The sequence below is a fragment of the Orbilia oligospora genome (genome assembly GCF_000225545.1).
Source record: "Orbilia oligospora ATCC 24927 unplaced genomic scaffold scaffold00083, whole genome shotgun sequence".
Lineage (NCBI taxonomy): Eukaryota > Fungi > Ascomycota > Orbiliomycetes > Orbiliales > Orbiliaceae > Orbilia > Orbilia oligospora.
Genome location: NW_011645640.1, coordinates 157636 through 181961, shown reverse-complemented (window position 1 = coordinate 181961; position 24326 = coordinate 157636). Strand labels below are relative to the sequence as shown.

General features: G+C 43.2%; 9 protein-coding genes across 9 annotated transcripts; 5 read left to right on the top strand and 4 right to left on the bottom strand.

Moving 5' to 3' along the window:
- Positions 1-142: 142 nt before the first annotated feature.
- Positions 143-1471, top strand: AOL_s00083g43 (uncharacterized protein; the record flags this gene model as incomplete). Its single annotated transcript, XM_011125223.1, has 1 exon — positions 143-1471. The coding sequence occupies one exon, from the start codon at positions 143-145 to the stop codon at positions 1469-1471; it is 1329 nt and encodes a 442-aa protein (XP_011123525.1).
- A 146-nt stretch (positions 1472-1617) lies between these two features.
- AOL_s00083g42 (uncharacterized protein) lies at positions 1618-2990 on the bottom strand (the record flags this gene model as incomplete). Its single annotated transcript, XM_011125222.1, has 2 exons — positions 1618-1857; positions 1929-2990. The coding sequence occupies 2 exons, from the start codon at positions 2988-2990 to the stop codon at positions 1618-1620; spliced, it is 1302 nt and encodes a 433-aa protein (XP_011123524.1).
- An 832-nt stretch (positions 2991-3822) lies between these two features.
- Positions 3823-5666, top strand: AOL_s00083g41 (uncharacterized protein; the record flags this gene model as incomplete). Its single annotated transcript, XM_011125221.1, has 5 exons — positions 3823-3921; positions 4040-4815; positions 4889-5094; positions 5157-5337; positions 5408-5666. The coding sequence occupies 5 exons, from the start codon at positions 3823-3825 to the stop codon at positions 5664-5666; spliced, it is 1521 nt and encodes a 506-aa protein (XP_011123523.1).
- A 1305-nt stretch (positions 5667-6971) lies between these two features.
- AOL_s00083g40 (uncharacterized protein) lies at positions 6972-8034 on the top strand (the record flags this gene model as incomplete). Its single annotated transcript, XM_011125220.1, has 3 exons — positions 6972-7005; positions 7103-7830; positions 7915-8034. 3 exons carry the CDS (start codon positions 6972-6974, stop codon positions 8032-8034), a joined length of 882 nt encoding a protein of 293 aa, XP_011123522.1.
- A 468-nt stretch (positions 8035-8502) lies between these two features.
- AOL_s00083g39 (uncharacterized protein) lies at positions 8503-9968 on the bottom strand (the record flags this gene model as incomplete). The annotated part of the gene is made up of 5 exons (XM_011125219.1): positions 8503-8895; positions 8977-9129; positions 9218-9382; positions 9447-9529; positions 9605-9968. The coding sequence occupies 5 exons, from the start codon at positions 9966-9968 to the stop codon at positions 8503-8505; spliced, it is 1158 nt and encodes a 385-aa protein (XP_011123521.1).
- Positions 9969-13880: 3912 nt separating this feature from the next.
- Positions 13881-14937, bottom strand: AOL_s00083g38 (uncharacterized protein; the record flags this gene model as incomplete). The annotated part of the gene is made up of 5 exons (XM_011125218.1): positions 13881-14063; positions 14118-14174; positions 14233-14534; positions 14595-14856; positions 14923-14937. 5 exons carry the CDS (start codon positions 14935-14937, stop codon positions 13881-13883), a joined length of 819 nt encoding a protein of 272 aa, XP_011123520.1.
- Positions 14938-14996: 59 nt separating this feature from the next.
- Positions 14997-16786, bottom strand: AOL_s00083g37 (uncharacterized protein; the record flags this gene model as incomplete). The annotated part of the gene is made up of 11 exons (XM_011125217.1): positions 14997-15023; positions 15086-15141; positions 15205-15226; positions 15285-15411; positions 15462-15556; positions 15609-15765; positions 15836-15933; positions 16004-16054; positions 16121-16163; positions 16231-16261; positions 16339-16786. The coding sequence occupies 11 exons, from the start codon at positions 16784-16786 to the stop codon at positions 14997-14999; spliced, it is 1155 nt and encodes a 384-aa protein (XP_011123519.1).
- Positions 16787-20011: 3225 nt separating this feature from the next.
- AOL_s00083g36 (uncharacterized protein) lies at positions 20012-21808 on the top strand (the record flags this gene model as incomplete). The annotated part of the gene is made up of 1 exon (XM_011125216.1): positions 20012-21808. The coding sequence occupies one exon, from the start codon at positions 20012-20014 to the stop codon at positions 21806-21808; it is 1797 nt and encodes a 598-aa protein (XP_011123518.1).
- A 1503-nt stretch (positions 21809-23311) lies between these two features.
- On the top strand, positions 23312-24260 carry AOL_s00083g35 (uncharacterized protein; the record flags this gene model as incomplete). Its single annotated transcript, XM_011125215.1, has 3 exons — positions 23312-23373; positions 23474-23581; positions 23666-24260. 3 exons carry the CDS (start codon positions 23312-23314, stop codon positions 24258-24260), a joined length of 765 nt encoding a protein of 254 aa, XP_011123517.1.
- Positions 24261-24326: the final 66 nt, after the last annotated feature.

Below are 24326 nucleotides of genomic sequence, written 5' to 3'. Positions count from 1 at the left end.
CGAAGTCTTTTCCACATGGCGCTCTCCCCTTCGAGTTGACCAGTTTATGCATATATGGCTAGGCCGTGTTTTATACACGAAGCTACTATACTTAATTTTCGATTCAATTTCGAATTCCCCTAATTAATTGGAATAATAAACAATGAAAGACCGAGTTCTAGTATCGAAGTATGTAGGTCTCTACCTATTAGTTGGAATTGCTCATACCGCAACTATTCCAAACTACAAACCAAACCACCAAGAAATAGGCCGATTAGAAAATTTCGCGAAGAGAAACAACCAACATGAGATCTCTACAGAAAAACACCATCTCTCAAAAAGAAGTCCTGCTCCTCCATATTCTCCTGGAGGTAGCAACGAAAACAGTCTCGACGAAATTGACCCTAGAGGCGACAGGAGGCCACTCAATAGAGAGGAGGATGAAGAAAGCAATGGACCATGGGATATGTTTGGAAACGTATCACCAGGTACTCTAGGTGTCTTGAGAACACATACAGACCTAGTTCAGAACCTGGCTCCTCAAAATGTTGGGCTTGGACCTGGACTTGGACTTGGACTCCAGGTTCCACGACCAGCTATTAATAATAATGCTGGCGCAGGGAATGCTCCTCAGCAGGCCGCTCGTCAGAATGGAGAAAGTGGCTCCGAGGCTGAAGAAGAAGAAGAAGAGAAAGCAGCTACTGAAATCGAAGAAGAAGAGAAATCAAATACTAAAATCGAGGAAGAAGAGAAATCAAATACTGAAATAGAGGAAGAAGAAAAAGAAGCTACTGATAGTCTAGAAAATTATGGCCAAGATCAAAGCTCTCAGCGTTCGATTTCACATGCAAACAGCGCAAGTTTGCAGTCGCCAAATTACTTTCTCCCAAACGTGCAGCCCAATCTTGCAGATCTGAACCGTCGACCTTATTTACTAGAATCGCCGGATATAAACAGCAGATTCGCACCTTCAAGTAATAGTGGTGGCCGTAGCCGCAGTTCCCCAACCCGACAGGGTCGAAGGATGTCTGGACTGTTCGGCGATTTCGATCCATCGACAATTCGTGATGCATCCGGGAATAATCAACTATATCGTGCGAATCGAAATAGAGGACAAAGTTTCTCGTCGCCGACTAGTGACATTTTGGACTTTGGTGGCAATTCTCTGCTGAGTCGTTTTAACAGCGGGGAGGGTCCATTGATGCGACCAATCACTCTTAATTTTGACCATGAAAGTGCGTATCCAAATATACAAACAAACCAGGTGACAGAAACGCGGGATGATTTATTTAGTCAGAGTCTGGATGACGAATTTCTACCCCCTCGTAGCCTGACAGGATTTCAGGCAAACCAGCCTCGGAGGAACGACCAGCCATCTCGTGGAACAGCAATAATCGATATAACTGGTGGGTTGGGTGGGCCGCCTATTTACAGACAAGAAGAAGTGAAAGAAGAGAGTGATTCCAATAGCTTGAATAGCCAGGAAACTTAGTATTTGCACATCCAGCTTTATAAAATTTTGTTATACTTGTATATATATTTCCTGAAAGATATTCTCTTGAGCTAGCTACACCATATACGGCCTAAAATGTGGCGTAGCTGTAATTTTATTATTTGAGCTTATTTATAGAACAGTACTCAAAGGTAATAGCCAAAAGCCCTACGTGCGTCATCGCTGAAGTTTTCATGACCTCGGTATCCCTTCAAAAGTGTCTCATTTACTTTGCCTTGTGTGTCTGAAGGTTGGCTGCCTGCAAGCACGTCTGCTAGCTGCTTTTTGATGTAAACTTTTGTCATGGGTGTAGTCGGAACCGCAGCGATGAAGGCAACCGATGAGTTTTGAGTGCCCTCATGTTCAGGATCAACGGCATGGCAAAGCTGTATATTAGACGTGTTAGCAGATTTCGGATTTCCCTGCTCAGATACTTTTTGGGAAATACCGAACTTACATCACTATGCCACCAAACTGTGTCCCCTGGTTGAATCTCTGGTACATGCATCATACATTCCTCGAATCTCAAGTGTGGATGCGAAGAGCGGCTCAAGAACTGGCTTTGATCTTTTTCTGTGCCTGGGAAGTGGCAGCCGCTTTCATCGAAACTCCATTTTCTAGCATCCATGATATCTGCATCATTTTCGGGCGGATTGAAGAATGGACGAAGTAGCATATATCCAACCGTTGTCGCGACATTTGGGTATAACAGGATGGAACCTTCCCTTGCTTTCGAAGGAGTTAGAGCGGTCCATCCCTGGAATGCTCGGAACACACTAGAATGAGATGGTGCTTTGAATAAATCCTGAACAGCGTCTTTGCGGACCTCTAAGTTCCAGGCATCATGATCTTCTGGATGACCGGAAAATATTGATTCGTAAACTTTACGATAAGTTGGTGCAGCCCAACGGCTCAAGCTCCCAGCATCAATGTGGGGCCCCAGCCCGAGGAATATTTGCTTCGGTGGCCTGTCTCGTACGCCGTCGTAGTATATCAAGGGGTCTGAGGATGTCTCTCCGGACTTATCGTGCCATAGTCCATTTAGTAGTTTTTGGAGTTTGAGGTGGCGTGGGTGGGATCTGATTGTATTTTGAACTGGCGAATCATAAATTTCATACATAGATGGTGTTTCCACCGGCCATGCATTGATTGTACCTTGATTGTCTGAAATATATTGGTGTAGTTCAGTGTAGAGTTCTTGTGCCTCAGTCCTAGGGAGAACTCCACGAATAATCACACAACCGGTTTTCTTGATTCTTTCTTCGTCATTCGAAGAAAACCCATTTTCTAGAATCTGTTCTGCAGAGCAGATCGGGATTATTTTATTTCCTTGTTCGACGATTTCATCAGTTATTGATGATAGGTCTTCGCAGACCCGGATCCAAGCTTTCTGTAAGTTTTCCTGGCCAAATTCTTCGATGATAGCCTTCTTCGTATCGACGAAATCTTGGTCTTGCGAGGTACTGTTATTGGTATTGTACTCTGGCCATGCCGGCCACTTGTGAATTTGTCCTGGCATATCGATTAAACGGGTATGTAACCAGCTTCAATTGATCAAGTGTTTCTGGTATATTTCAATAAAAAAATCCTGCCCAATCAAAAGCGATCAGAACAGCAAAAGAAGAAGTCGGGTGTTGTAATATTAAAGATCCAACATATTAAACCCTGGAGAGCCTTAAATACACAATTTCACAGAATCTGAATCAAGGCTTCCCAATTGCCCAATCGCAATTTCCGTTATCCATCTGTTGGAATTCTAGAAAGGGAAAGCGCCAAGTTTCGATCCACCATTATGCCAAGGCTAGACGATAGTCACCTTCATATTCTGAACTCCAATTACCCACCTGGGTCGACGGTTAACGGCGTTTCCGCTTACATAAAGAAGCTTAGCACTGCGGCGTGCATACGCTAGTGGCTCGCTTTTACCTGTTTCAACGGGGCCGACCCGTAGCGATTCTTAACGGAAACTACTACGTATCATCTATCTCGATCATTCTCCACTCGAACAGCGGTCTATATTACTCTAGGACAGTGATCAAGCAAGTGTCGACTTAAGCTTTGTGAATACCCATGTGATATTACGCCAAACCAATCATATCACCATGAGAGGTCGAACTTAATTTCTACAAGGATGGCGATAGTGGAATTGCGAATTGCAAGGCGAGAAGTCGAGATGAGCATGGCGAACTTAAAATTGAGGGTCCAAATTGGATTTCTATTTTGAACCCTGAGGAATTGGTATTTTTACTATAAATTTGCACGAGCGGCCATGTTACCAAGGGATAATCTTCCTGGGCTCATTCTTTTTTTTTTTGTAGTTCGGATTCATTTTAATCTTCGGTATTGGCAAGATGACCGGGTTCCAACGACAGTATGTTTCAAAACTAGTCCCGTCAAATCCAGTTGTTTTAAAAACATTGCTTATTGCCGTCGCAGTTGTGAACTCTGCTGTAAGTTGTGAATTTTGAGATAGAAGGACTGTTGTAACTAGTAGCTATTCTAGCTATTAGTAATAGGTTAATGGAAGGTTGTACTTGAAGCTCGGAGCAAAACTAATAGACCCTTCAGACTCTAGGATACGATGCGAGTGTCATGAATGGCCTCTCAATTCTTCCTTCGTACACAGGTTACTTCCAATTGAACGATGCAACAACAGGCCTGAACAATGCTGCCGTCTGGATCGGGACTATCCTCGGCATACCTCTTGTCCAACCAATCCCAGATCGATACGGCCGTAAAAATTCTATCCTCGTCGCTACCATTATTACCTTCTTTGGAATCGTTTTACAAGCCGCCGCACAGAATATTGCAATGTTCGTGGTCGGTCGTATCATAATCGGCTTTGGTACATGTCTGAGTAATGTATCTGCACCGCCGCTGCTAGCAGAACTCCTTCCACCACGTAGTCGAAGCTATGTCTTGGGTATCTTCTTTTCATGCTTTTATGTTGGTGGCCTCCTTTCGGCTATTATAAACTATGGTAGTCAAAATATTCTGTCAACGTGGGCTTGGAGATTACCTTCTCTTCTTCAATTTATCCCTAGCATAATCGCCGTGGCTCTTCTACCGTTTATTCCAGAGTCTCCACGTTGGTTAATTGCCAATGGACACGAAGAACATGCGAAAGAAGTTTTAGCGGTCCTCGATGGTGGGAAATCGGATGATGCTCTGGTAAACGCTGCGGTTGAGATGCAGGATATAAAATCCACGATTGCAAAAGAGGCAGCCGCATATCCAAGAAGTCCTTGGAAAGAATTGCTTTCAACCCCAGCAAATACCAAGAGAGTGATACTTTTGGTTCTTTTCGGTGCAATGGTAGAAATAGTTGGGAACTTCATTGTATCGTAAGTAGTGAAATCTGCTTGGAAATATTTTATTCGAAATTTGCGTGCCTGAAGGAAACTCACGAGGCTCTAGATACTACCTTACCCGGATTCTCTCGCAAGCAGGAATAACCGATACGCACCGTCAAACCCAAATCAATGTTATCATCCAGTGTTGGTCATTTGCTGTAGCGGTAGCCGGCAGTTTCTTGCTTGATATTATTGGTCGCCGGCTCCAGACTTTAATTGGTACGGTAGGAATGACGGTCACACTTTATATGCTAGGCGCTTTTATCAAAGGTAAGGTCCCATACATAACACCAACTACATGGTCTAGACTAATTTTCTTTTCTTTACGACAGTATACGGTGACAGCACCGACGTTTCAAAGAACTATGGAATACTTGCGGTTATATTTCTGTTTCAGGGGTTTTACGCCTTCTCGATTACCCCGATGACAAGCTTGTACCCGACGGAGATTTGCCAGTATAAGCTTCGAGCAGCCGGCGCTGCAGTATTCAAAGCCGTTGATGCAGGGCTCGGGTATGTCACCTGCTCCATAGCCCTAAGATCAAAAAAAAAAAAAATTGCTGACCCACTTAATTGGATACAGATTAGTGATGTCCTTCACCATGTCATTTGCGATGTCCGACTTAGGATGGAAATTTTATTTCATCAACGCATCATGGAATGTCGTTGTAACCGCCCTGGTATTTTTCTGTTTTGTGGAAACGAAAGGTTTACAACTTGAGGAAATTGCGATTAAGTTTGGTGATAGCTTTATCACGGAAGGTTATAACAGTTCGAATTCTACGACCGAAGGCATTGGGAAGTTGAATAAGGGCCAGCTGACTGAGCATGAAGTACTATGATCTGCTTTTTTTTTTCGATTCTAACAACGTACAACTACTTATATTTCTTTTATCCATGTTTAAGATTATAATAACAACATGCAAGTATAGTTAATGCATCCCGAATACCTTAAAACGCATTGGCAAGCTATAATTATAGAAGCTACGGCTACAACCGTATGAGACTCAGTCTATATGGCACCTGAGCTAAGCTGGTTCGTTTAGTGTCGAGACTGGGATAATACCAACGAGACCAGATAATATTGGTCTCGTTGGAAAATATACATGGCTATGCAATCCGTATCAATAGCAACACATTTCGTTGTTGTAATTTAATTAAGCTGGTTGAATTTGAATTGAACCGCGCGGTGGGAACAAGTTTAATACATTAATTGCCAGTCGAATAGTAATTCCTGAAGGATGATATACCAGAGGGCTTTAGTATTCAAGGATTATGGATACAAAGCACGCCGTCAAGCGTCCATTTCACGAGTTACAGATACAGTACAAGGACCGCCATTTACAGCCAAGCCAGCTAGTAACCAGACCCTGTCAACTGACCCATACTGACAATGCAATGCCTAGGCTATATAACTCCCCACTTCCCCTCCTAACCATGAAAAATGCTCGGTAACTATTCAATTCATGAAACAACGGAAGCATTTTTTTTTATCTCGGGCGAGAGAGGAAATGATCCTAGTCAGCCCACTACTCCGAACAATGCCCTTGTCTTTTCGATAAACATTTTCTTGGCCGGTAACTCTGAACCAATCAATTCTCGGCCGATAGCCCGATTGAGCGGTGGAGGCTTGAAGATTGGACAGGGATCTTTCCCTCACTGAAAGACGGGACTAGACTGGGCTGGACTGGGTATACTTCATGGCTACGTTATGGCGTCGGAGTTTGCCTTTTGGCAATTGATATTCTTTGAACTTGTCGAAGTCTAACCTTTTTTTTGTTTTTCCTTTTTAGTCCTTGCTTCGAGTGGGAGAAAGATTGCTCCCGCCATTTTAATGGTGGATTACGTATATATTATGCTGTAGCTAGGTAGCTAGCTAGGCTCGTCCTTATGAATTCAATATGATACATATGAATCGGGTAGCAGGTGCTTGGTCTTAAAGTATATATTGAGAAGAAGAAGCCACCTTTGGGGTTATTATATACCTAGTTTTTATTCTGATAGTATACGATCCCCCGATTTTGATATAAAACTCGTATACACCGGTCTCAAAGGCTCCTTCTTTCAATTAATCTAAATCACGAAACGAAAGAACCGAAAGAACCGACAAGATATATTCTACAAATACCTAGTTTAAATACGAAACCATGACGAGAACAATTCTCATAACAGGAGTCACCGGTACGTCACTCTTAACATCACAATACATTACAATTAATCCTCCTCTCAGAAATACAATGTAGACTAACAACCGACTCCCCGCCTCGAATACATAAAGGCCAACAAGGCGGTTCCCTCCTCAAAGCCCTGCAATCCAACCCAGACGCTGCCTCCCTCTCCATCCGCGCCATAGTCCGAGACCCCACCGCTGCCTCCCAAAAACTATCTTCCAAATCCAACAGTAATCTCACTTTCCACAAAGCCAACCTAACCGATAAATCCTCCCTCATCCCGGCTCTCACAGACGTCGACACAGCCTTCCTAATCACAATCCCACAACCAAACGCCGAAGCCGAGATAACTCAAGGAAAGACCTTCGTCGACGCTGCCAAAGAAACTGGTTTAAAACACATAATCTTCTCATCCGTCGGTTCCGCGGAAAGAAACACGGGAATCCCACATTTTGATTCAAAAAGGGTGGTAGAAAAATATATCATCGAATCCGGGATACCATATACATTCATCAGACCCGTGGCGTTTATGGATAATTTCCCCGTCGATGGTGGTGTAGGTAGATTTTTCGCTTTGGGATTGTTTAATACGGCTTTAGCGGGGAAGAGGTTGCAACTTATTGCTGCTAAGGATATCGGAGAGTTTGCGGCTAAGGCCGTGTTGAACCCTGAAAAGTGGAAGGGGAGGGAGTTTGAGTTGGCTGGTGACGAGTTGAGTGTTCCCGAGGTATTGGATGTTTATGAAAAAGTGCAGGGTACGAGGCCGTGGTCGGTTTGGTTGCCGTATTTTGCATTGAAGTTGATGCTGCCGGTGGATTTTTTCTTGATGTTTAAGGTATACATGCACCCCCCTCCCATTAAGTACCTAATCAATATAGGTTGATAGTTTATATATATGCTGATGGTATTAACTATATAGTTCTTCTATGACGATGGATACAAAGCAAATATTCCGGATTTGAAGAAAGAGTATCCTGGTTTACAAACATTTGAAGATTTCCTACGCGAAAAGGCGAAATCAAAAGATAAGACAGCTTAACCCCCCTGGCACCGAAGTTGTAGGCCAAACTGTACATATAACCCCGCATTCACCGGTTTGTCAAACTGTCTTAATGTCTATTTAATTTGAATGGAATCGTTCATATGTACCGTGCCTGGAAGTTATTGGTGTGATGCTTATGTAGTGTTAGGCGATGGCCTCAAAGCCCGCTGGTATTAATGTGAAAACAATAAGAGTAGAGCTAACGCAAGTTGCCTCTAAGGGTTTACTTGAAGCAATAAGTCTAGGTTTAATCGTAAAGGAAATAGAATACAGAATGACAACGTGAAAATGTAGGGGGAACCGTTCGCTTGACGGATTCCTCGACGGTAACAGGAGAAGCGGGTATGTGTAGTTGGTTCGTTTGTTATGTGGAGGTGGGTAAGATTGAAAGGTAAGAGTGTTACAGGGAACAGATGGGATTCTTGTAATAGAGGACGATTTTATGCCAAATGGATCTCAATAAGGCTAGATCTCAGTCCACCAATCGTCATCGGTGTACCCAGAAAACCCGCGGGCAGCGAACTCAGCTTCCATGATATCGTACATGGTAGGTTGTTCACAACGGTCGATATCCAACACCAGAGCTTTGGCCAAGTAAATTTCCGTTGCTAGTTTGGTGCGGGCGTCAAAGGTCGATGTACACATGCCCCGGAAGTTAGGGTACGTCGGAAGGAGATCGCATTTCTGGCGTCCTGTCATGTTGATAATGACTGACTCCTTCCAGTGATTGTAGAGGAGTTCGTCAGAAACGCGATTATCTTTGAAAGTTCGAGTGTTGACTGCCGCAATCAGTGCATGCTTCCCGTCGAGAGTATAGGAATAGTCCTCGTTACGAAAAACCGTAATCTTGTAGCCTCTCTGTGAAGTCAGGGCCGGAAGTTAGGATCGAGTTTGACCAGCGTGGAAACTTAGTACGTGTGAGATATTTTTCAACATTACCTTTGGATTTATGGAAAACTTGTTCATTGTGAAGGCACTTGAGAATCTGGATTCCATCAAAATACTATTCTGGATAGAACAGAGTTTTTCCTTTCCAATGACAACTTCCTCGCTAACATCGGTAATTCGTCTTGGCCATCCCTTCGCCAGCCACTAATCCAAAGTTTTTGTTAATTTCTTAAATTTGTCGTGATCATTGGCTCGATAAATGTGATAAATCAGAAGAATGGTTTGATCTTACCTCAGAGCGAAGTTCTGGTGGGTAAATGGGACAGCAGACCAATTGGGCACCAGGGCGGCCATTTTTGGACTGTTTCATGTTCTTTCCAGTGAGAACGCATTTTCGGTCCCGACTCCTGACGGTTTCCCAGTAGTATCGGAGCTGTGGCTTCCTCTTAGCCTCACACTTTTCAATGCAGAATTGGATATATAAATGAAAGGAAAAGGCAAAGAAGTGATAAAAAACTTACTCGAGGATCAGTTGGAACACTTGTGCTCGGCGCAACTCGTAGACCTGGAATGTGGCGCGTGTGCTCGACTTTGATGTATTCCTCTATGTTCGTGATGGTAATTATTAACAAAGCCACGAGGAACTCAGCGTCGATGCAAGGAAGTTGTGCCAACTTACTGTTCAATCCCAGGATGACATACCAGGAATTACCTTGGAAGACTACATCCTTTTCTTTCACAAGATCGATGGGTTCACCCAGTCGCGAAATTGTTTTGACAAGGTCCATAGGATTAGCATCGGGACACCGGTAGACTTTGAACGTGCCCTTCTTTAGATTAGGATAGACCAAGGTAAACCATTCCATGATTTCATCCCAGGTGAGGTTGCCATGTTGTTCTGAGCGTCCAACTTCGTTATTGTGGCCATCCAAGAAGTGAAAATCGTTGAGTTTGCTGTCGTAGTAACGAGATCCTCTGTAGATTGGCTCTTCGACGGATGGCTTTGGCTTAGAGGCCTCTCCAATCGCAGGTAAGTCAGACATATTTCGAGAGGCTTTCTTGGTGCCTATAGCACTCATTAGTTTTACTCGGGTGTGTTTGAAGTGGGAGGGATGGTGGTAAAAGGTGAAGTTTAGGATGGATGAAGGGTTGATGAGATGTGGTATGAGGTTGCAGCTGAGTTTGAGGATTTAGCGGGATGGTTGTGATTTAATTTATGTATCGTGGAAACTATCACGATAATCTCAGCTCCTTAGATTTGTGTATAGAGATGGGGAGAGCAGCGCGATACGGTTCATGTTGTCTTGTCAAAAATGATCTACAATATGTGAGCAGTAATTAGAATTACAATATGCTATACTGGTAACAATTATAGTAACTTAAAATGTAACATCTAACTAATCTGAAGCTTCAATTAAGCTGCTAGATATCTATAGGGCCCTGGACTACAACCACATACTGGAAACATATCCAAGCCATTAGATAGGTAGTTCCAATGAAGTTAGAATCCATGGAAGGCTTGTCTATCTCAGCGCAGCAGAATCCACCTCATGATGGTTAATACAATATGCATATATGGTTTGTTGGATTTTGCGGAGAATCTGTGTTGCCCTCGCTGTAGCAACAGGGCATAATACAGAACATAATCTACGGCTTCAGATATATTCTGTATATAAACCCTATTTCCGTAGATACACAGGGCTAACCCCCATCGACGGATTATCGTAGATCATGCTGTCTATAGATGTAATCTACGTAGATATACGGCCCAATCAGGTATTCAGTTCGAATTGAAAGTTTCCCTCGTCCCATTATAAAAGGGGGTCTTCCCTCCCTCCAATTTCTTCTTTCCTTTCCTTTCCTTCTCTCTTCAGCCCGCACAGAAGATTCGTTCTTACTCCTGTTTATCCTTTATCTACCTGCTTTATATATCATGTATCCCTTTAACATCACTCATGTATTCCCTTCTTCCCCCCCGCACACACATGTTTCCATTAACTTCCCTCCTAATGTTTTCTTTTCCCGTTTGTTAATTCTGTTCGATCTTCTGACGCTCTCTTTCAAACACCATACTTACCATGCTTTCCCTTCAGTTTACCCACTTACCATTTACCATCGGTTTACCCACGATTTTTGGTGGAGAACAACTCTTTTTGTCAAATCCCATTCTTGGTGAATGTAAGTATCCATCCCACACCCTTCCATTCAATTCAATTCTTTACCTCAATCACACAAAAGGTAAGTACTCACCAACTAACTAACTGTTTCCCATTCCCAGGAATGGTCCTTTACCCTAACACTTTTTTTTTCTTCTGTCCAAACTTTTACCACACCCCATCGACACGGGAGACCAACATTTTCTTCACTTATCGATATTTTGGACTCGGGAAATCGAAGCGTTTTACCTTAACTGTGCCAGCTTCACTAGGAGGAATCAAGTTTTTTTTTACCAACTTTTTTTTTTACCGGATTTTACCAAAATTATTTGCTTTCCACGACAACTATCAGGGGCAGGGAGAAATAGTACTATCGGCAGTTTACCAAGAAAGGAAAAGTATTATCAGACAAGTGATTGGAGAATCAACACTGGCACATCTGATACTTCATTCTGGTCTTCTATTCTTTGCTTTTTTGGACTTTCTGATCATCTTACCTTTTTTTTCTTACCGGGTACTGAGGATTAGTAAAGTAAGTCCAATCTCCCCTCTTCTTTTTCTCTCACACTCAGCCTACTAACTTGTCCAAGGCCATCTACTGCAACCTAGTTGTTGCACTAGTGGACTAATATCTCGTAAGTATATCTTTTCTTTTCTTTTCTTATCTTTTTTTCTGTTATTCCCTGATACATACACCTGCCCCTCACTTCCCCTCACTTTGCTACACTTCACCCCTTTCTTTTCATCTGGGCTCCATGTATATAATTACAAATGAATATAGTTTCAATAGAACCACTCAATCCGTTTTCTAAGATCGTTCCCTGGGCTCTGCTCAACTATCAATTATAAATCTTATGTACAAGGTAATTCACAATCCAACACATATAAATAGACAGCAAAGCCTTCCACATCCTAAATGCGTGACTGAATGCATATCTACTAAGTAATAACGACTTCAGAAGTAGTTTGATAGATCAGATTAATACCCGTCTAAATAGATAAATAAATTTCTTAAACCTTTATCGATATATCACGTCATAACTCAAGACTTCAATCCAAAAAAAAATTAACACCGTCCATTACCCGGCCAATGTCCCTCACTAGCCATATAGACGAAGTAGTATAGTAATGACGCCCAATCATCAATGGCTCACTATATATATTCCCAACAGTATAACATCTATATTCCCGGCCACCGTGGCATCCCAAAGAAATAAGAACCTCTCAACCAACTATTCAATCAATTATACATCCCTCTTACTGTCTCTATCTTCCTATCAATGTCTCAATCTTACAGCAATCTAAGCACTTACGTATACTAAAATAACCTAGACACAGCGTGGAGAGCAGGGATATATATACTGTCTCGACCATTAAGTCCTCAACCTAACTAGCTACCTAGCTAACTCCATAAACCGGGGTGTATGTCAAAAAGAAAAGCAGGTACCGATATAGGTACCTACCTTAGAGCCTCCTGGAACAAAAAAAGCCGGAAAGAGTAAATGTTAACGAGATATCTATCACCCTAGAACCTTGTTCTCGTACTGGTTTGAGCGTAGATGTATATTTTGTGCTAGCATGCATTCCTCTTTTCGTCAAAACATTAGTCTCGGTCTTGGTCTGAACCCGGCCCTCCAGGCACCGCCCCCCCAAATACGTACAAGAATAAGACATTTTTACGATGTCATTTTTTTCTAATTAAGACCGGGAGGTTGGGTTGTGAGACTTGGTCCCGTTAATTACCCCTCGTTGTCAACTTTTTAAGCTTTCCCCCCCTTTTGACTAAAAGTGGTTCAGAGAGAATGGTACTATACTAGAATGCCATTGTCTACGATCAAGGTTTATAGTTTGGATCCATAGGGAACTAATTTAGCTGAAGGTTATATAGAAAGGTACCGATTGTTCAACCAGGTACGGATATAAAACAAACGACTCTGGTATATAAGTATATAAGTTTCAAAGTTAGCGAATTGGTTTATTCTTGATTCTCTGTTTTTTTTTTTGTTAGAAAAGAGAGGAGAATAACTAATAATTTTCGTGACAAAAGAAGATAGTTAGTACAAGGCTTCGAAATTGACATAAAATGAGAGGTTCTGAATTCCTTGAGTCATGTGTGTATGCATGCATGATAATTATACATAAAACGGCGATGACATCTTTAAAAAAGAAAGAAAGAAAGAAAGAATATTCATCATGACAGTATTGCATTCGTATTACTTCTCCGGAGAAAAAAAAAAAAAAAAAAGGCATTGCACCGAGTAATATGTACATAATCACCATCGCACAACAGGTTGCATACATGTAGGTACGTCAATAAGAATGCAAAAAAAAAAAAAAAAAAAAAAGTTCTGAAGCCGCCAACGTTATAATTCAAACGTCGAAAAATGTATTTTATAAACGGGAACAGCTGCAAGGGGTGGTTTGTTGCATAAACAGGATGCATGCATACAACGATTGATTTTTGCATACTGTAATATATTTCTCAAGAGTCAATAGAGTCGGGATTAATTAAGAGTAACAGGAGAAAGAAGAAGAAAAAATAATACAAGTTTCAGCAGAAAAGGAAAATAACCAAAAAAGAAAAGTCGTTTTTACACTGCCCGAAAAAAAAAGTCCAAACCGATCATGATAACCAACGACCAATGCGATGCTAGGAATGAAAAACACCATGCATGCAGACGCGAAGACTTTTCGGAAGCAACAAAAAAAAGAAGATACAGAAGAAGAGGCCCTTGATAGCGACCTTACGGCAAAAAAAAAAAAAAAAAAAAAATAGAAGATGAAAATTATTACAAGAGATTAGTTGGGGTCGCCGTAACAGAGACCGCCGGGCTTTTGATTCGTGACATCATAATAAGTGGTCCATTTGGTGATTGGCGCATCTTGACCTGATGACAATGGAAGCGTAACAGTAGCTGATGTGACGGAGATTTTGAGGGACCTGACGTCCTGAGGATTGATGTAACCACCATTATTGCCGGGCTGATTGCTAGTTAGCAATGGTACTGTATCATTAGGGCCCCCATAAGGACGTACCAGTTGCACGCGCCAATGTAGCTTAGTCTTCAAATACGGGATAACACTCTCTGGAGACTATACGGATTCCATAAGATTAGCAATAAACCCGTAGAATAGGAGGGGCAGAGCTTACCAAATCCTTGAGCTTACCACCCTTAGCACAGTCAATCAACATATGAGTCAAGGGAACGGATCCTGTCACAAGAGCGTTATCAGAGCAATCACTGCAAGTTCCATTCTTCGTCAAAAGGTAGTAGCTCCCAACAAAATTGGGGTCGCTAGTCCATTCAACTCCGTTACTTGGTGAGCCGATGAAGATATGGATGAGATATGTCCCGCTCGTTTGATGTTTGTTAAGGCGGATATTAGCGGACCATTCGTGATATTTGCCATCGGAGACAAGTGAGCTGGCAGAATAGGAACGTTTGGAAGCTGCTATAGAATTTCTAAATTAGAATAGAAAAGTACTAAGGAATAGAGGATTGACAGGCTTACCACCCCCTCGAACTTGGTTTTGCGGGGCCGTTCCGCCGTATAGTCGCTGTATCCGGACCCGTAGGTCGGCGGCGCTAAGGCCATTAGTTTCTGGATAGTTGTAATAGAAATACTTGGTATCCCTAGCGGTATTTGAAGTCCACGGCGTGCTTGGCCACTTGTAGAATGGGGCAAGCGGTGTAGCAGCATTTTCAACTGATCCGGGGGGGTTGGACCTAGTACCAAAGAGGGTTGGCTGGGAGGTAGTCCATGCATTTGGATTCTAGGAACAGGTAGTTATTAGAGGCGGTTTAAAAGAGGAGAGTTTAATGCTCTGGGGAAAACTCACAAGCACCTGCCACATGGCAATAATACGATCCCTAAACCTTACGTTAGCTCGGTTTCCTAATCCAAAGAACACTTTTAGAAGAAATATTCATCGTACACATTCTAAAAGAGAATTTGTTAGAATTAGATCTGATAGTATGAACTGAAGCTTGTTATTCACTTACGCAATGATGAAGCCAGAAAATGGGGTCCATCGCAGATGTATCCACAATCGCCATATCTTAAAAGTTGTTAGCTATATCGAACCAACAGTATCAACCAACACTTAAGATCGACAACTTACGTCCTTGACCTCCAACCAGACCCTAAAAGTAAAAGTATCAATATATCTGGCCAAATGTATATATTCAGAAAATTCCTTACATGAATTAGATCGTGAATGGATTCGATTGAATCTTGATTTCCAGAGTTTCCACCATTCCAAGCCTTATTTGAGAAAATGTTAAATTGGCGCTGATAGTTTAACAGGTTGAAAACTCGGTTACGTAGACTATATGCAATTAGAAGACTGCCGCACAGGTATCAAAATAGGCTACTTACGAAACTTGGTTTGCACCCAGCTGTTGGTTTACCACATTCGGCCGAGGGGTTCCGTTGTTATCGGGCTGCCGCAGGGTTCGTGTCCACCGATTGAACTAATTTCCGTTAATATATGATCCATCTAAACCTTAGATAGAATATACTCACGGGGGTAAATGGGAAGAACGTAGGACTAAATGGATGGAAGACATAAGAAATCATAGGATTTGCAATAGTGACAGAACCTTGCGGCTTCTGGACCCTGACGGTAGCTTGGCTCCCAATGATAGCGGGAACTTGTGCATTGCTCGCCCAATCCCAATAACTATTTGTAAACATCAGTTAGCTATATTTGAAACCTAGGATTATATTAGGACTTTAAGTAAAAAACGTACGGAAGTCTAAACCGGTTCGCAGCTTGCTGATACCGAGTTCGAACTGCGCCAGCAGGGTATTGGTTTGCCAAGTTTCGCATAATATTGCCCAGGATTTGCTGTCATGTTGCATTTTGTGAGTAAATTTATTGAGGGCCCAGAATATATAGTCTCACGGGATACGCGTACCTCAATTGTGGCGAGATATGGACGGTGCCAACTCGGGAAAAGAATGGACGCCTATGTCCACATCAGTATGTCTTCCTATGCTAAAGTTACTAGAAACAGAAGAGGGAGAAAACTCACGTGGGGGCAGTAGCCAGTTTGAGTATTCCCACCACCAGCATTACTACAAACTTTATGTTAGATTCTCAAGTTGCCTCACAACATACTGTGCCTCACAAAGGGCAGCATACTTCCACTGTCTATACGGAGCTCCATGAATACCTAGTTGAAAGTTAGCATAACCCAACATCATCCCAAACCTCGATGAAACAGCATAAATGGCTTGATAGTCAACTTACCAGCCAACGCAAAATAAGATTCTCTGTTATTTTGATCCATGCCTTGCAAAGCTTCCATTCCGCAAAGAAATAGGTTTAGCAAGTCCGCATCGGCGGCAAAGTCGTTCCAGTTCCGCCTTTGCTGAATGCCATTCCAATTTATTCCGGTTGATAGGAGTCTATTAGCCGATTGTCGTTTCTCCATCTTGTGTGACTTGCCGTTATCTGTGCCCGAGACCGTGGTACCAGCGTTGAAAATGTCCGAGTTGGTGGTAGTAGTGGTCATCCTCAAGGGATCCACGATGTCCAATAGCCGTTCATTCCGAATGACATTATGAGAGACCATAAGCTTTCCAAGAGCGAAGAGTGTAACGATCATGCAAATTGAGGCCACGAGCGCAGGGAGCCAACGTCTACCGTAGGCTCGACTACGAACCGTAGGCATCTCAGCGAACGCCTTGACGTCCATTGTCAAGTACTCGGGAAGAAATCGCACGAGCTGGCAAGCTTTTATTTAATAACGAGAGGCCGTAATTAATATATTGTATAAAAGCGAAAAAAGGTTGAAAGAAGGCGAGCAGGGCTAAAGCACGGTATATAGGACTAAAGCGATCGATCGAGGAGCCAATAGCGAAAAAAACCTCAACGAATGCAGGAGGTTAATAGCGACGAAGAAGAAGAAGAAGAACAAGAAGAAGAAGAGGACGAGCAGAAAACTGGACTCCTGAGGATGATAGAAAGGGCCGACTTCGAGGGGTTCTTAAAGAGAAAAGGTCGACCGGCCGGCTACAGCAATTGTCCGATTTAGTCGGAACAGGTAAGATGGTTGGTGGAACGGCGCAGCGGCGCAGATGGGAATCGTGTTGGCGACGTTGTACCACAACTGCGACGGTAGACTGGGGCGGTGAGCGCCGTCGGAGAGTCCCAGTTGCACGCTCCCTTCAACAAAAAAGTTATCAGTTATGAAGGTTGTAAAAAAATAAAAAAGGTTGCGCGATTACCACCTACCGAAGGCACACTAACTGTAGAGTCGGAACGCTAGGGTTCAAGCTGAACAGGGCTGAAGCTAGCCACGAGGAAACGTCATAGACTCTGTAGCCCGTTGTACCAATCCAATCTTATAACATTAAAATGAAGAAGGGGAGGTTGTAGAAGTATCGACGGGGTAGGATAGAGAACTTTAGCTTGAGCACCATGCCGGAGCTAGCGCTTGTCTTAAGGACTCGAGCGCTCTTCCCACCACCACCACGGCCTAGTCCGGTTTGGATATTAAATTAACTGTGAATGTCAACGGCCAATTACAATTATGGTCGTGGAAGCCATGGCTAGCGCACGGAAGCCTGTCATGCATGCGACTAACGTTACATACATACACCCAGCGTGACCACCATAAAATGGTATTCTGTCCTGCACCTAGTACATTTCGTTTAATTCTTGAAAAGTATAGTAGGAGATATCTGCATATGAAGATTCTTCTCGGAAATTATCAAGTCCGATATGGGAAGCGTATTATGTCAGAGCTTGATTCCCTGTCCAGGATACCGAGCCAAGCTACTCCTCGAATCCCGGGGTTGTCAGTTGATCAGGCTAGTGTAATTTTCCTTGCATGCTCTCCTGTCTTTGAAGCATTCGCAAGAACCAATTTCTATACCAGTATCTTATCTAAGCCATGGGATTTTCCGAACCCAACTAGCGAGCTTCCAGGCAATAGAACCACCCAAGCATGTCCCGTCCCGTTCCCAGAACAAAAATCCCTGCCTGCGAAAAATACCAGTTCAGCTGTTCTGAACAATGGGCCTTCTTCGCTGAATTTACCAGGGGGACAAAATATGATATTCCCCAAGCAGGTATTTGGGAGCTGGTGACGGGACACCCAAGTTACATGGCTGACGTTGCATGCATCAAAAAAAGCAGTTTCACCACTGGAATGAGCATTGGATATTTCCTTTTCTGCGTTGCATATGTTGCACAGGCAGGAAAGCCTTCGGGGATGCCAAGGTTCTGGGCAATGCCACGGCTCGTGCTTCGCGAACCGATTCCAGAAGCCTTGTTGATGATCGTGAGCTTATTGTGCCCAGGTTCCGGGACTCGGCATTTCTTGGGCCCTTCATAGCCCTGATTATGGGTCTTACCTAGTTCTAGTCTTAGATGTTAACATGTTTCGGAGCGGTACTTGCCCCTTGAGGGGAGCATGTCAACATAACCAGGGGCTACGTACCATCTGGCAGTTTGTGCCTACAATCCTCATGCGCGCTCCAGGTTTCTGAGACGGTTGGGTTGATACTTAAACCCAGCACGATGTTCACTTGAAAGTATCTATAGATAGAACCAAAGAGTGGCACTTGTCGATTTTAGTCAAAGAGAGAAGTAGCGTCCCTTGGTCGACATGTACCTTGCTTCGGCATCTTTACTCTGGGCCGGTGCCGATGTGCTATTGGATTGCAATGTCATGACAATTAGCTAATTGTTCTCGCTAAATGAGGAAGATCTCGGGATTTGAGGCTGAACTACCTGCAATGCACCAAGAAAGAAAGAAAGAAAGCAAAGAGAAACCCGACACGACATCGCGCATCGATGCATTGCTGAATAAGGTGACATCTTGATTTTAATAGCGATCACATGGACTTCGGATCTGGTATGGTGCCTCTTGGGAGCGATCGCGATCGGTTCATCAATTAAAAGTCAATCCGACGGTTCCGGTTTATCGCAGAGAAGCTTTACTTCGGAGATAGGAAGCTCGCAGCTTCAATCGAGACCACATGCTCTGCATGCTATGGAGCTCTGCAGCTCCAAGCGTGAGGTGTCCCGACGCTGGGTACAATGCATGGAGGAAATTACCGTAAGCGTAAATGCAACATACTCAACACCAAACCTTTTCTTCGCAGCAACATTTAGCTCACGAGGTTAATTATGTTAAGGTCGCGTGCGGCGAAGGCCACGGGTCTCGTGGCCTAGATATCACGGCACCTTATAGCTCCGGGACCAAGATTAGTATATGAGTTAAACTTAGAGTCTTGACAAGTAAGTCTTTCAATTGAACAATCTATTGAGAAGTTAATTGACAAAGCTATAACTTTTTCGAAGTTGAGATACTCTACCATTAATGCATTGGCCAATTGGCCTTATATATCTCGTAAACTAGAATCAATCCTACTGCTTGAGATAACATTGGCATGCCTTGTAGCCATGTAGTATTTATTTTCTTTATAATAAAACATTTTAGGGTATCAGTGATGTAATACAATAGATATTAACTCATAAGGTCAGAATCAACCTATATCACAAGATCAGGTTCAAACATCACTATTCAAACGAGCATCCCCAGCATTTTAGAACGAACTTGATACAACAGGCTCGATAATATAGTAACAAACCTGTAAACAACGGTTGAAACAATGAACATAACAGTTGCTGGCCCGGAGACCAGATACTTTCCCAATATATTTTAGATTTCTTTTCCTGTGTGACTATATATCGCTTCCTCTTCTTTTCCACCAACCATATATTTGTCAATTGTATCGATATCTTGGAGGCTACAGACCTCCCAGCCTATCCTTATCGCGACACTACCACCTGGTAAGTTAACACCACCCCTGCCTAATAAACCTTCCTAATTAATTAATTAATTATTTAAATATTTAACCGATCGAAAGGCTACCCGAGCGCGGGAGCGTCTTCAATCCCTGAAGTAACAATGGACAAAATTACCCACTATCCGTACAATGAGCTGGAGCACGATAGCGAAAAGAGGACTACAAGCCAAAGCAAGGTCAATGATACCAAACGCCACGGCAGCTTCATCATTCCTCCAACCAAATTGGCAGAATCCCCATTTCACGATGAAGCACGTGGATCTTTGGGCTGTGGAAGGCTGCAGCATAAGCCCGTGACTTTCTCACCGAAGAAGAAGAGTGTTCAGATGCTAAAATATCGCGTCAGGAACCAACATGGAGAGTTCGAAGATGAAACAGAAGGTGAAGATAAAGAAAATGAAACCGGTGGCCAAGCTGACAGTACTTGGAATGCGAACCAAAGCGATGAAGATCTAGATCTAGAAGATTCCGGGTTTGAGTTTGGTTTCGAGAAGGAACCCGATAGCCTTACAACTAGACTACCTGATAACATCAGAATCGAACATCACAAACCAACCGAGGCTAAAGGTCATGAATCAATATTAATTGAAACAAAAGCTCATGAAACAGTCGTGATCAAAACTCAAAATCATGAATCTAAGACCCAAGATCATGAGATCGAAGCCGAGGGTCACATCAGCCCGATCGAATCTGAAGATGATGAAACGATCAAAGCTAAAGCAGAATATGAAGCTTCTGACACAGATAGCTTTCAACGAGCTGCCTCCGTCACTTCTTCATGCATCGACTCTCTCGAGAATGCTTCGATCGTTTCAGCGAAGGAAGTCATGATCACATCTCACACCGCTAAAGAAGTCTCATTGGAAGAACGCTCACTCATCCAACCTTACGATGATGACATGACTGCACCATTGATACCTAAGTCAAAGCAGTTCGAGACTACCGTCTACGGAAGGGAAGGGACTCACCGTGTCTTCCAATTTTTTAGACGACAATCCCAACCCGCAACCGAACTGGGCTTGAACAAGGAAAATAATCCAAAGAACGAAAATGATGCAGCTATTCGGGTTCCAAGAGTCGGACGTCGTCGCCCTCGCCCTCCACCCCCCGGAGTCGAGAGATTGGATTACGATACATACCCTGGCTTGGTCTCGCGCCCTGAAGGAAAGAAAGATCAAGGGTCTCATACCCCGGTTTCGCCTCCAGAATTCAAAAAAGACGCAGTCCAGACTCTGTTGTCCCCCCCGAAGGCCGCGAAAGAACAGGCAACTGCCTTGGAGCCAAGCACCTCTGCTTCAACTCTCAATAGGACCAAAGTCACCATCCTACCATCTCCATCTTTCTATCCACCTTCTCCAGATGGGCCAGCCCCACCTCCCCCACCAAAGGACACCAATAAAACCTATCAAGGACGTCAAACTCCAGGTCAACGCAGCGAAACTCCAAACCGTCGCCCGACACCATCTCCAACTCCTTCCAAAAAGTACAAGGAACTCAACCTCAGGCCACCAATTCCCATCGTGCCTCTTCAACAGACCATGCACCTATATGCTAGCACCGGACACCTTCCTCTCCCCAAACACAACCACAACAGTGTTAACAGCAACACACTCGAAGCAAAGGAGAAGGACAGCCTCGCTGGCCTCCCTAACTTCAGTCGTCGAAGGACACTCTTTGGAAACCGCCTTGCCGTTCCAAACCCCAATGAGAACCATCTTCGTCGAGCTACTTACAACTCACCTTCTACCCACTCGGTTCGTTTGCCAATACCTCAGAGCCTCGGGATGCAACTTCCCCAAAGGCCTGGTACGTCTTGTGGCACTAATCGACCGGATAGCAGCGCCACTGCTCAAAACTCCAAGAGGGAGAGGTTTAAAAACTTCTTTAGGAAGCTTTGATGTGTCTTATTTCTTCTTCTTTTTCTTCGGTTTCTTCTCTGTCGGATTCTTATTCTGAAACCAATGAGCCTAGGGTTAGTGTTGGTTTGAATACTTACATTTGACAGAGAGGATACGTCGATACATACGGGTTTTTTGTTACAAATATTTGGCTTTCCTTTTTATGAGATCATGAACGAATTCATGAATTCACGACTAACGAACCTATAACATTACTACTAATGCTTAATCCAAACCCAAATAATCGAATGAATGAATGAACGAATCATGAATGACATCTTTCTCAATCCTCAAATTTTCCACTTACCGCTGTCCAACCCAACGGTTAACTGTTCTTATAAAATATCAACAAAGTCGAGTTTTAAAACGATGTTTGACACCGCCAAGTCATTCCCAAAACACCCACAAGCCACTGCGGGTCCACTCGTAGATATCTACCTTAACGTTATTCCCAAGACCATTCGGGCCTCTTAAAGCCTGCACCTTACTGAATCCATTTCCTTTAATATACTATAATCGGGAAATCAGGATGATTCATTCCCCGCATCTTTTGTATACACAATACTCCCAAATATCCCCAGAACTTCACAGTATTTGCCATATAGCATAAAGCATCTATACCAGAACTCGTTTTTAAGCGCCAAAATCCTAAAAACCAAACCGAGTTTCTTAACCATGAACTAGCATGGCCTGTTGGACCAATGCCCGGCGCTCCTACATGCATATTATGCACCTGCAATACCCCACTGACCTTCCCGTCCCCAGAATCCATGGCCGAAACCCTAAAAAGCGACTTAGTAACTAGTTAAAAACTATGTGATTACCAATCCACCTCGGTATTTTTTGACTTCGTGATAAACATTATAGCTGTTTGATATTATTAGGATTCAATTCAATTGCATTGACCGAGTGAACTCTTGTACTACCACCCTTTATCGAAATACTCTCGTATTGATTTATTCTTATATACCCCGCACAATAAGCTTAAGAAAGAAAAGACATAAGGGAAGACGTCATAGTATCCGTATCAGTGCATACGAAACCCTGTAGATACTTCCGTCGCATTGATACAAGCTCTCGGACTTGACCGCCGATTTGGATTGCCGTGCAAGGGACTTGGTTCTGGCTTTCGAGGCAAGATGCAGAGTAGGATTCGACAGTTACAGGTATGATATTCACCAGTAAACCTGCCCGTTGAAGTCTATTACCTCCCTCGGGTAGAGAGAAGAGACGGTTATATAAGAAGAGGGTCGTTTTCCAGCTTTTTTCTCTCTCGAAAACGAGCGTATCTATCGCTGCATTGCATTGGGATTCGATTTTATAAATATCCTCGGTAAACTATCTACAACATCACTACAACAACACACTTGTCGCAGTTCGGATTTTTTTTATTTAAATTCAATTCTTTTTGCGAAGATATCATAAAGCCGTAAAAGACTGCACGAGACCAACCTGACACGGACTTTCGATAATATCGAATAGAATCAATTGAAGCCAGACACAATGGCGACGACACAGTATACCTTTTTTGATATCCCAACGAATACAAATCCCCCAAGGAGCTGGTATGTGATTGTTATATATACCCCGAAGTCGAAAGCCATTGTATTACGTCCAACATGTAGAAGTTCGTATATTAATATAATATGGGTTTATATAATATAGGTCACCAAATGTCTGGAATGCCCGTGGTGTTCTGAACTATAAGAAAGTGCCATATGAGACCGAATGGGTCGAGTACCCTGATATTCGAGTCCGTCTTGGGGCAATGGGGTACGTAAAAATTACACCAACTTCTACTATCACCGATAATTCAATTGACATATCATTGATACTGATATATATGGGTATATCTAGAATACCTTCAAAAGGCGGATTGATGCCATTCACCCTCCCGATGATGCGTGTAACCACAACTCCAGCAGATGGTTCGGAGCCTCAAGTTACCTACCTCACCGACAGCTTCGACATCGCCAAATACCTCAATGATAACCATCCAACTCCACCAATTGACTTTGATAGTACCATTACTGACGAAGCTGTCAAGATGTTTAACGCAAATCTAATGGACTCATTCGTTGGATTGGTACTCTGTGATGTACCTTTAGTTCTCCCTGAAAGGAGTGCAGCGTACTTTAAGGAGACGCGACCAAAGTGGATGATGATGCCGGTTGAAGATTTCAAACAGAAGAAGATCAATGAAGGGGCATGGGAGAAGATGGAGAATGGAATGAAGGTCTGGGCTGAATATATTGGGAAGAATGGTGGACCGTTTATACAAGGGGACAAGGTTAGCTATGCGGATTTTAAGATGCTGGGGTATCTCCTGTGGGCGAGAGAAGCAGGGTCAGGGGATGTTTGGGAGAAAGTTGAGGGATGGGGTGGGGAGGTTTTGAAGAAGTTTGTGCGGGCCTTCGAGGAAAATGGGGTTTTGGAGAGGATTACCTACTAGATATTGTCGACAATTGTCTACCTAAGAAAGGACACACAGGATATATATCCGTTGTGTGTAACTAAG